Source organism: Rhinopithecus bieti, unplaced genomic scaffold (genome assembly GCF_001698545.2).
Source record: "Rhinopithecus bieti isolate Rb0 unplaced genomic scaffold, ASM169854v2 scaffold_17010, whole genome shotgun sequence".
Classification (NCBI taxonomy): Eukaryota; Metazoa; Chordata; class Mammalia; order Primates; family Cercopithecidae; genus Rhinopithecus; species Rhinopithecus bieti.
The window spans coordinates 1,858,475-1,870,184 of record NW_016808932.1 but is presented as its reverse complement, the minus strand read 5'-3'; the positions used below and the strand labels follow the sequence as shown (position 1 = coordinate 1,870,184).

Sequence of the window (11,710 nt, the reverse complement as noted above, 5' to 3'; positions counted from 1 at the left end):
TTTTTGAGACAGAGTTTTGCTCTATCGTCCAGGCTCGAGTGCAGTGGCGCCATCTTGGCTCACTGCAACCTCTGCCTCCCAGGCGCAAGTGATCTTCCCACCTCAGTCTCCAGAGTAGCTGGGATCACAGGTGCATGCCACCATGCCCAGCTAAGTTTTTATATTTTTGGTAGAAATGGGGTTTTGCCATGTTGCCCAGGCTGGTCTCAAACTCCTGAGCCCAAGAGATCTGCCTGCCTTGGCCTCCCAAAGTGCTGGGATTATAGGCATGAGCCACTGTGCCCGGCATTGGCAAACTTTTTATATGTGGGGGTCAGACAGCAAATATTTTAGGCTTACAGGCCAAGAAGCAAAATTGAAGCTATTACATAGGCACTTACAAAACAAGAAAGAAAACAAACATTCCTGAACATTCTCAATTGATAAAATTAAAAACATAATAATAACAATTAAGCATACTTTAACACAGGTTTACTATGAGAAGACTGGAATTCATTTTTTGGGAGAGAATAATAACATTTTCTTTATTGGGGTTCAAAGGTAATGTTTTCTACCATCAAACTGATTACAAATGTTCATCGGTAAGAAAAGTATTATTAGCTCATGGGTTGTTAAAAATATGCAGTGACCAGGCTGGATTTGGCTCATAGGTGTTAGTCTGCCAACCCCTGCCATGATAGATTTAATAAGGGAAAAATGGGTCTGACTGTCAAACTCCACAACTGACGTTTCAATGTTGAGCTGAAAAAAGTACTGATGTCAAAACCTATAGAATGTTCAACACCAAGAGTGAACCCTAAAGTAAATATGGACTGTGGCTGATAATGTGTCCCTGTAGGTGCGTCAGTTCTAACAAACGCACCACTCTGGTGTGGATTGCTGATAGGAGGGGAGACTGTGCGTGTGTAGGGACAGGAGGATGTGGGAACTCTCTGTACTTTCTGCTCATTTTGCTGTCAACCTAAAATTGCTGGCCGGGCGCAGTGGCTCAAGCCTGTAATCCCAGCACTTTGGGAGGCCGAGACGGGCGGATCACGAGGTCAGGAGATCGAGACCATCCTGGCTAACACTGTGAAACCCCGTCTCTACTAAAAAATACAAAAAACTAGCCGGGCGAGGTGGTGGGCGCCTGTAGTCCCAGCTACTCGGGAGGCTGAGGCAGGAGAATGGCGTAAACCCGGGAGGCGGAGCTTGCAGTGAGCTGAGATCCGGCCACTGCACTCCAGCCCGGGCGACAGAGTGAGACTCCGTCTCAAAAAAAAAAAAAAAAAAAAAAAAATTGCTTTAAAACATAAAGCCTATTTGAAAATGTCCTGGAGGACATAACAGATATTTCAATATCTAGCAAACCAGTGATCTATATCATCTACTAAGCATTGCTCTGAGTAATTATGGAGAAGGCTCAGTTAGCGAAGGTCTGAGATATTTGTGGCCAGGCCTGAAGGTTCTTCCTACAGGGCAACTCACATCAGTCTTGTCTTGATCAATATCCACGAAACGAAGGGTTTGACATCCCAGTTTTCTTTCCTTCCAAGAACCCATTAGACTGAATACACAACTGTTGTAATATAAAATATTTGTCCACGTACTTCCTAAAATTATCTCATAGTATGTGACTAGGCCATGAGATAATGTGAGGTTAGGGCAGTATTTGTCAAATCTGACTGCACGTTAGAGTCAACTGGAGAGACTTAAAGAAAAAAGTAGCATATCGGCCCAATTCCAGATCAATTCCATCAGAATCTCTGGAGACGGGGCTTGGGTATCGTATTAGTCCGCTGCAAACCTCTCCAGGTGATTCTGCAGAGCCTCCGGGATTGAGAACCATTGGGTCATAGCAGGGTGTCTACAGAAGCTTCTATTAAGTATACACCGTAGCTATTGGGAAGGGCAGCTCATTGAGCAATATACAGGGATTGATATCCTTCAGCACAAATAATGGGGTGAACCTTGGGTAAGGGGGCTCTGAGGGAGTGTGTATAGAAAAAGAAGTCACAGAAAGGATCAAAAACGGTGCATGGGGAGACCAGGCAATGTGACTTAATGGGTGGGAGGGGTCCCAGACAGCCAGGATGCAGCTGGTTTTATGAGAAATGAATGGACATAGAAGGGAGACTCCCTCCCCACGGTGAAGAGCTCACTTTGTAACTAGGTCCAGCTCCCCAGGAGCCTTAGTCTTCCCTGACCCCCGACCCCCTTACCCCTTGCTCACCTCACATTGGCCAGGGGTCCAGCACTCTCAAAGTTGTGTCTGAGGTCGGGCCCATCGCCTGATGATTTTTGGGAGTCAGAGTAGGAGGAGACGCTATTGAATCGGACCTTGTAGCTCCTGCCAAAACCAAAGAGAACCTGTGAGCTCTGGTCTGGAGCTCCCTCCTGAGGTCAACACCCTTGATGGATCTTCAAGTGTCAAGTCCTGATTCTAGGGTCTTCTCTTGTATGTTGAGTCAAACCATAACACTCCCATGGTCTCTTCTATAATCTACCAACGTGCCCATGTCCACCACAGTGGTAACCGTCCATCTGCACTTGGTCTTACTGGTACTAAAAAGGTTTCTGGCCATGCTTAACTCAGGAAACCTGAGACCCATAAAGTTAAAATGATTTAATCAGTAAGAAGTCAGGAACAGAACTAACTACTCCCCTAAACCATGAGACCATGCTTTCTTGTTTCTCAAAAAATATTTTTTTTTGAGACAGAGTTTCACTCTTGTTGCCCGGGCTGGAGTGCAATGGCATGGCCTCGTCTCACTGCAACCTCTGCCTCCCGGGTTCAAGCAACTCTCCTGCCTCAGCCTCCCAAGTAGCTGGGATTACAGGCAGGTACCACCACGCCTGGCTAATTTTGCATTTTTAGTAGAGACAGGGTTTCACCACATTGGCCAGGCTGGTCTCGAACTCCTGACCTCAGGTGATCCACCCTCCTCGGCCTCCCAACGTGCTGGGACTACAGGCATGAGCCACTGCGCCTGGCCCTTTCTCAAATTTTAATGTACACAAGAATCATCCTGGGATTTCATTAAAATGCAGATTCTGATTAAGTAGGTCTGGGACCTGGCTTGGAGTTCTGTGTTTCTAACAAGCTCCCAGGAGATGCCAGTGTCTCCAGACTTCACTTTAAGTAGTTGGAAACTAGACCATGCTGTCCAAGATGGCAGCCATTGGCTAAGTGTGGCTATCTAAAGTGAAATTAATTTGAATTAAATGCAAGTCAGTGTGGGTTGGTACACTGCAAACTTCCCTAGGTGATTCTGATGTGCATTCAGCTTTGAGAACCACTGGGTCATAGCGGGGTGTCACTGGCACCAGCCACATTTCAGGGGCTCCAGAGTCACGTGTGGTTAGTGGCTGCCATAGTGGACAGCACAGATATAGAACATTTACATCTCCCTAGAAAGTTCTTCTGGACAGTGCTGGAGTATCCCATTCAATACTGTCCTTCCATAAAGTTATGGTCCTCAGACTTTTCAGGGTTCTGTCACATTTCACATTTCAAGTAAATATGAACAACGTTCAGCACTGACACCTGGCATGGAAAGAGGCTGCATTTTTAAATTAAAGTATTTTGAAGGCGAAGGAAGACGTCATTGGGACTCAAACCTCAGGATGAGAGGCTCAGGAACCTTCAGACTAAAAAAAAATCCAATTTCTCAGTTTTCCTCTAAAAGTGGTAAGTTGTGCTCTCAGGTAAGGCAAAACAAAACAAAGCAAACAGAAACAAACAAAAAATCTGAGACCAAACAAACAAGCAACCAAAACTCCAAAACAAAACCCAAACCTCAAGAAGCAAACCCAACACACAAATCTAATTACAAAAAATTAAAAAGAAAGAAGAAAATAAAAAACAAGAGAGAAGAAGAAGAAAAGAAAATAAACTGTGCATTCTGGCAGCAGGGTTTTCTAAGCTGGATGTTCTTTAAAGTTTTTGCTCCAGCATCAGGAAAGTTCTAAATATATGTAAGTGTATTTTCTGCCCTAAAATAGTCTCACATTGAGTCATGCAATATATCAGGGGGTGGCTGTGTTGTTAGTGTTGGAGGAATGGTTGATGGTTGTGGTAAAAATAACAGCACGTGCATTTGTATGAGGTTGGAGGTTTTTCCAACTGCTTTCCTTTTTGTTATTACCCTTTGACCCTGCCAATAGGCCACAGAAGTGGGCAGGGCAGAGCTAATTTCTCTCTATTTGGCAGAGGAGAAAGACCAAGGCCCACAGGGGTTAAGTGACTTGCTCAAGGTCACTTAGTGAGTTAGTGACACAGCTCAGGCTACAACTCAGGTCTCCTTGAGACCTAGATGTGTGGCCTGGGATGCTCAGGCACTGGGTCTGCATGCACACACTCGCACACACATGCGTGTACACACATGTGGACATGTACACACATGCACACTCTACCTGTGCTGGCTGTCACGGGCTGCAGCCAGACCGTGGACTTCTGTGTCACCATGGGGGAGGGGAGGCCCTTTACGGGGAAAGAAACGCAAGGGTTCCGGGTACCTAGAGGGGAGAATCGATGGTGCCCTATCTCTTCCTGAAGGAGGGGTGAGAGGGAACCTGCTGGGAGGCCATCCAGGATGGGGTGGGAAGGAGAGAGGTAGCAAGAGTGAGGACTAAGATGCTGATCACAAAGGACTCAGCAACGGTCAGTCTCCTGGGTATCAAACTTATGTGAATATGGCAGTACGTTCTCTGCCCAAAGAAAATCAGAAGGGATTTTCTTTTTTTCTTTTCATTTTTTTTTTTTTTTTTGAGACGGAGTCTCTCTCTGTCGCCCAAGCTGGAGTGCAGTAGCGCAATCTCTGCTCACTGCAACCTCCGCCTCCCGGGTTCAAGTGATTCTCCTGCCTCAGCCTCCCAGTAGCTGGGATTACAGGTGCACACCACCATGCCCAGCTAATATTTATGTTTTTAGTAGAGACGAGTTTCACCATGTTGGCCAGGCTGGTCTCAAACTCCTGACCTCAGGTGATCCTCCCACCTCAGCCGCCCAAAATGCTGAGGTTACAGGCATGAGCCACCGTGCCTGGCCTCAGAAAGGATTTTCTGCTTGACATAGCCAATAAACACCAGCCAGCTAGAGCATTTGATATTCACCTTAAGACACAGGGATCTGCTCCATGCTTGAGCAAATACTGAGTTGGCCTAATGGAAAGGCAGCTCAGTGTGCACACACCATGTGTCTTATACCTTATGGGGGATGCAAGGCTTTTCAAGGGTAATTAAATAAAATTTTCTTTTGGTCGGGTGCGGTGGTTCACACCTGTAATCCCAGCACTTTGGGAGGCTGAGATAGGCGGATCACCTGAGGTAAGGAGTTTGAGACTGGCCTGGCCAACATAGTGAAAGCCTGTCTCTACTAAAAACACAAAAATTGGCCGGGCACAGTGGCTCATGCCTGTAATTCCAGCACTTTGGGAGGCTGAAGTGGGTGGATCACGAGGTCAGGAGATCGAGACCATCCTGGGTAACAACATGAAACCCCGTCTCTACTAAAAATACAAAAAAAAAAAAAAAAAAAAAAAAAAAAAAAAAAATTAGCTGGGCGCGGTGGCGGGCGCCTGTAGTCTACTCAGGAGGCTGAGGCAGGAGAATGGCATGAACCTGGGAGGTGGAGCTTGCAGTGAGCCGAGATCGCGCCACTGCACTCCAGACTGGGCGAAAAAGTGGACTCCGTCCAAAAAAAAAAAAAAAAATTAGCCGGGTATGGTGGCATGTCCCTACTTGGGAGGCTGAGGCTGCAGAATCGCTTGAACCCAGGAGGCAGAGGTTGCAGTGAGCCGAGATCATGCCATTGTACTCCAGCCTTGGTGATAAGAGCAAAACTTCATCTCAAAATTTTTTTTTATTTTTATTTTTTAGAGACAAGGTCTTGCTCTATTGTCTAGGCTGGGGTGCTATGTACAATTATGGCTCACTGTAGCCTCGACCTCCTGAGCTCAAGTGATCCTCCTGCCTCAGCCTCTGAAGTAGTTGGGACTTCGGGTGTACACTACCACACCCAGCTGATTTTTAATTTCTTTTGTAGAGATGGGATCTTGCTATATTGCCCAGACTGGTTTGAACTGTTGGCCTCAAGCAATCCTTCTGCCTTAGCTTCCCAAAGCACTAGGATTATAGGCATGAGCCACCGCTCCGAGCCGTCAATGTTAAGTTTGATTATATGCTTTTTTACTTTATCAAATACCTTTAGAACTCAGTCCCACATTAGATGCAGCTCCATTACAAACATATTTTTGACTATAGGTGTGTTTTGTCTTATGAGGTATCTTACCTTTGAACTCAACTTCTAGATTAGCTGCAACTTCACTGTGAGCCTCAGACAGGAACCTTCTAAGGAAAGAAGTTCCATTCTTTGATTTTAGCAACTTTTTTTTTTTTTTTTTGAAAGGTCTGGCTGTTCAGGTTAGCCTCAAATTCCTGGGGTCAAGTGATCCTTCTGGCTCAGCCTCCAGAGTAGCTGAGACCACAGGTATGTGCTACCATGCCTGACTGCCTTGCACTGATTTTGAATGTAGGTTCCCAGAGACAGAAAAATAATAAGAAGAACAATATTTACACAGTGCTTTTTTTTTTTTTTGGGAAGGAGTTTGCTCTTATTGCCCAGGCTGGAGTACAATGGCGCGATCTCGGCTGACTGCAACCTCCGCCTCCCAAGTTCAAGAGATTCTCCTGCCTCAGCCTCCCGAGTAGCTGGGATTACAGGCATGTGCCACCACGCCTGGCTAATTTTTGTATTATTAGTAGAGACGGGTTTCACCGTGTTGGCCAGGCTGATCTCGAACTCCTGACCTCGTGATCCACCTGCCTCGGCCTCCCAAAGTGCTGGGATTACGGGCATGAGCCACCGCCCCCAGCACACAGTGCTTTTACATCTAGTTTGTGATTTGATTCTTACTAATTAGAAAGTCAAGGCAGGTGCTATAATCTCTATTTGATAGAAAAAGAAACTGAGGCACAAGGCTGTAAGTAACTCAGAAACCAAAATATTGGCCCTAGTAGACTGCAGACACCTTACAACTAAGACCCATCACAAATGGACTTCAGAGTACAGCCACCATCCAGAACTCAAATGTGAACCCCACGTGCCGAAAGTCAATGTCCAGTTACCCTCAGGGGGTGGCAGGTGACGTCGGAGGGGTCATTCACTTACTTCCTTTCTTCCTGCACAGAGTTGGGGTGCCTCATTTCCATCAAAGCACAGCCAAATTTCTGGAGGTCAAAACGTATGGGTGAAATTAGCACATCTTAGTAAATGGGAAATCAGGTCGGGCACTGAGGGTCTGGGGTCCTGGCTGTCACAGAAGAGACTGATGCCTGGAGGTCAGGATATCAGGAGTGGTCAGGGGCTCAGGCTGGACAGTAATGCCTGGGTTACAGACTCAGTGGATACACCTGCTGTTTAAATGACTACAGATGTGGGCTCCCTACCCCCAGCACACAACTTCCCTTTGGAGACTTCCTTCTTTAAAAATATTGTCCCCACGTCCCTCATCTACATCAGGGGATATCAAGCTCATGATAGGCGCAGTCACTGCAAACAAATAGCTTATTTAGGTGACAATATTTTCATCAGGGACTTGCTAACTAGTGGACACCCGTAGACTGAGTACTTGTAATTGTCCAACCTTTGTATGACTTGGATCCAAATGGAAATTACTGGCTTTGAGGCCCTGGGAGGGTTTGCTACTGAATAGCAGGTGCAGGAAGAGTCTCAACTGTGGCCCCCACTTCTTCCTGATGATGGAACCACACTCTTGAACAGGTAAAAGCTCATCTCACCTCCCCATTCTCAGGGGGATCTCCGTTGCCAAAGGTGCTGGTAACCACGAGGACCAGAGTTTCATGTTCCAGGTGCACGATGTCATATTCTTCCATGGACATCACCTAGGTGGGCGGGGCACAGGTATGGAATGGGGAGAGGAAGAAGGGGATGAGGAGAGAAAAGAGGTGGGAGAGACAGGAAGCGATGGGGGAAGGGGAAGAGGAGAGAAAGGAAAAAATGTGAGTCATTTTGAGTTATCTCCTTTCGAAGGAGAACTGAAAGATCTGAGGTGTTAGTATTTCAGTGGGCTCAAGTGGGTAGAACTAAATGCTTTTTGGTAGCGTGGGACCTTGCTATGGTCACTGTGGCCTGAAGGATTGTGGAGAGTCTGGAGCAATGGTTCAAGAGATTAACAGACACAGAAACAGATCTTGATGGAATCCCTTGGGATTCTTATAGTCAATTGGTCTTGGATTCTTCCTGACCCCAGTTAGGTTGGGAATGACCTGGCTAGAGCTGACTAAGTCTTCTCAACCTCCTCTCTAATCCTCCCGCAAGCAGCGTGGAGCACCTGACCAAACAAGTCTGAGATATCTGCCTTCTGGAAAGATGATTGCCCTGTGTCTCATCACTGTCTGAGCAACATTTCTCAAAATAGGTTCTAGAAAATCCCAGTCTCCTGAGATGCTCCATGAAAACAAGTGATCCACGATCAAACATGTTTGGGAAACGTCTATATTCTATCCTCGCCTCCTTTGGAGATTAGAACACATGCTTATAGATTACAGGCTCTGGGAAGTCCTGCCACAGCAATGAAAACCATTGAGCTGTACTTCAGGCAAAGCTTCCCAAACTGACCTCAGAATGGTTTCTTATAAACCCTCTAACATTTTGCACTAAAGAAGGGAATTTCATTTTGTGACTCCTGGACTCATGGGGAGAGGGATATCACAGTCCCCCGAAATTTATGCCAATGTGTGTGTGAGCTGATAGGCATTGTCAGTCGTGCTTTCATCCTTTGCCAAAGGCTTCTTCTCTGTTGACTTCCCTCTCTCCCCTTCCTGCCTTAATTTACCATGAGAAGCTGGCGGAGCTAGGGCTACTCCCCACCTACCTTGGCATCAAAGGCGTGTTTGAAGATCTCACACAAGGTCTTGGCATAAGCTTGTGATTTGCCTGTCTCCGTGGCATAGAGGATGGTTGCTTTGACCCTCTTGGCCATAGCCTGCCCCATTAGCTTGGCCGAGAACTTGACAGCTCTGGAGGGAAGAGGATGGAGAAGAAAAATGGGAAACAGAAAGGGGGAGAGAAGATGCTGGATTGGGACTTTTGTGCAAGAACCAGGATCCATGAAATATAACAGAAGAGAACTCTCTTGATCTTTGATGACCTCAGGGGTTTCCTCAGAGGCACTCGAAGCCCTTGTGTTTAAGCACCATATTATTAAATCCTTTATTTTATTTTATTTTTTTAACTTCTCTGGAGATAATGTTGGATATTAAATCCTTTATTAAATCCCACCAGAGGCCTGGTGCGGTAGCTCATGCCTGTAATCCCAGCACTTTGGGAGGCTGAGGCGGGTGGATTGCCTGAGCTCAGGAATTTGCCACCAGCCTGGGCAACAAGGTGAAACCCCGTCTCTACTAAAATACAAAAGAATTAGCCGGGCGTGGCAGCTGTGCGCCTGTAGTCCCAGCTACTTCGGAGGCTAAGGCAAGAGAACTGCTTGAACCCAGGAGGCGGAGGTTGCAGTGAGCTGCAGTCGCACCACTGGGCACCACTGCACTCTAGCCTGGGTGACAGAGTGAGACTCTGTCTCAAAAAAAAAAAAAAAAAAAAAAAAAAATCCCACCAGAGCAATTAGTCATGAGTTAAAAGGAGTAGTTAAGTTTTGCTAGCTTGTTACTTGATTGATCCCAGGCTTAAGAACCTTGGTTTGCCGAGCATTGCCTCAAAAGCTGATCGTTCATCCATTTCCTCTCTCTTTCATTCATCAAATATTTATTAAGTGCCTAACTATGTGTCAGTATTGTTACAGGAACTGGAGACCATAGAGAACATAGCTATGGCATGTACCTGTCATGGGGCTCATGTTCTAATGTGTGTGCATGCACATGTGTGAATGAGAGAGAGAGAGAAATGAATCGCGAATAAGTCACCAGGCATTGAGTTTGATGGGATTTTAGGGGTTTATTGGTCCACAAGGGAAGGACCAGGTCTGATTTATTCAGCAATGCATGTCAAGGGTCTTGTACAGAGCCTGATACCCAATAGGCACTAAATAAATATCTGTCAAAAGAAGTTATGGGATGGGCATAGTGGCTCATGCCTGTGATCCTGGCACTTTGGGAGGCTGAGGCGGGAGGATCACTTGAGGCCAAGAGTTTGAAACCAGCTTGGTCAACATAGCTAGACTTTGTCTCTATAAAAAAAAAAATAAAATAAAAGAAGTTATCAATTTTAAAAGATGCTGCCACTGAGACCCTGGGGGGTCTGAACGTCAAATCCACCCTTTTTCTAGCTAAACAGAGAAGCCCAAACCTTCCTTCTGCTCTATGGAGGAGGACGAGTTCCGGGGGCACGTAGCAGACAGGCCAGAGGCTCAGAAATACCCGGGCTCGACTCCTGAACAAGTCTCCCTGTTGTAACTAGAAATCACATTGCAGACAAATTGCTAACTTTCCCCCACCTGGGATTATCAGCGTTAAGTTCATTATTTTTTAGAATCAGGGAAACCGCCCACGCTGCAGGCAGACTTAGCTAAGGGGAAGAAACAGAAAGGAATAAAAGGTACCTGGAGGGTTCCCTTTGAATAATTTGAGCATAAAGATGTATCTATAATTAATTCCCATTGTTACTACCCAAAACTCAATAGTGCAATTAATGTTTTAGATTTCTCCCTCCCCTTTCCCCCCAGAGACAGTGGAGCTGAACTGAAGCCAACAAGTGCCCTCCCTGAGAATATCTGAGATGTTCTTGTCAGGGAAATGGTAGCTGCTGATGTGTTCTTGCTTGGCTGGGGGATGGGATTAGGGTGGAAGGAGAAAGATGGATGGAGGGAGGGGGAGAGAGAGGGAGAGAGAGAAAAGAGAGGGAGAGAGAAGAGAGAGAGAGAAGAGAAAAAGAGAGAGAGAGAAGAGAAAGAGAGAGAGAAGAGAAAAAGAGAGGAGAGACAGAAGAGAAAGAGAGAGAGATTGATTGATTGATTGATTGATTGATTCTATGGGCTCTATTAATGGAGCCAGGACCTAGGTTTGGGTCCGTGCAAGACCAATGTGTGTCTTGCCTCTTGGGTCCAAGGCTTAGATGATACCTGTTGTACAACTAGTTATCATACATAGAGAATTCTGGACCTGAGGGAGCTGAGGAAACAGAGTAGTGTCTTCTGACAAAAAGTTAGCTTCAAACAGTGGTCTTTGGTAAGTGGATCAGTGGGGTTCTCTTTTTTGGGGCAGAAGGCTGGCATCCCCATTAAATCAACTTAGTTAATCCTACCCTACTTGTCAGCTGGTTCCCTGGCTGCTCAGGCATGATTCAGGAAAATCACTCCTCAGTAGTCTCAGGCCATAACCCCCTTCCTGCCCCTCTTTGCTTAAACTTTGTTCATCTCATTCTTTAGCTCAATTGTCACCTCCTCTAGGAAGCCCTCCCTGACCTCCCAAACTCCGTGAACCATTATTATTTCCAGGAACCATTACTCGATGGTACCTTCCACAGCTGCCATGTTTACTGTATTTGTTGATTCTTGGACAAAGGAATGGCTGTGAGCTTCATGACAGCAGGGACAGCGTTTGTCTAGCTTGCCATGATCCCCCTGAAGCCTCACGTGGTGCCTGGCACGGAATCTGTGTAGCTAGGACTACAGGTGTGTGCCGCGACACCCAGCTAATGAATGAATGAATGAAGGAGTCAACGAATGAATGAGTAAAATTAGGGGTCAGCTCTGAA

At 46.2% G+C, this 11,710-nt stretch overlaps 1 protein-coding gene across 1 annotated transcript in view; it reads right to left on the bottom strand.

Annotated features, from left to right (window-relative positions):
• NOS1 (nitric oxide synthase 1) overlaps positions 1-11,710 on the bottom strand; it is a 140,919-nt gene that overhangs the window by 26,878 nt on the left and 102,331 nt on the right. Inside the window, 5 exon segments of the mRNA XM_017887872.1 lie at positions 2,213-2,329; positions 4,396-4,497; positions 7,151-7,209; positions 7,780-7,884; positions 8,877-9,021. Coding sequence (XP_017743361.1) covers positions 2,213-2,329; positions 4,396-4,497; positions 7,151-7,209; positions 7,780-7,884; positions 8,877-9,021 — 528 coding nt within the window.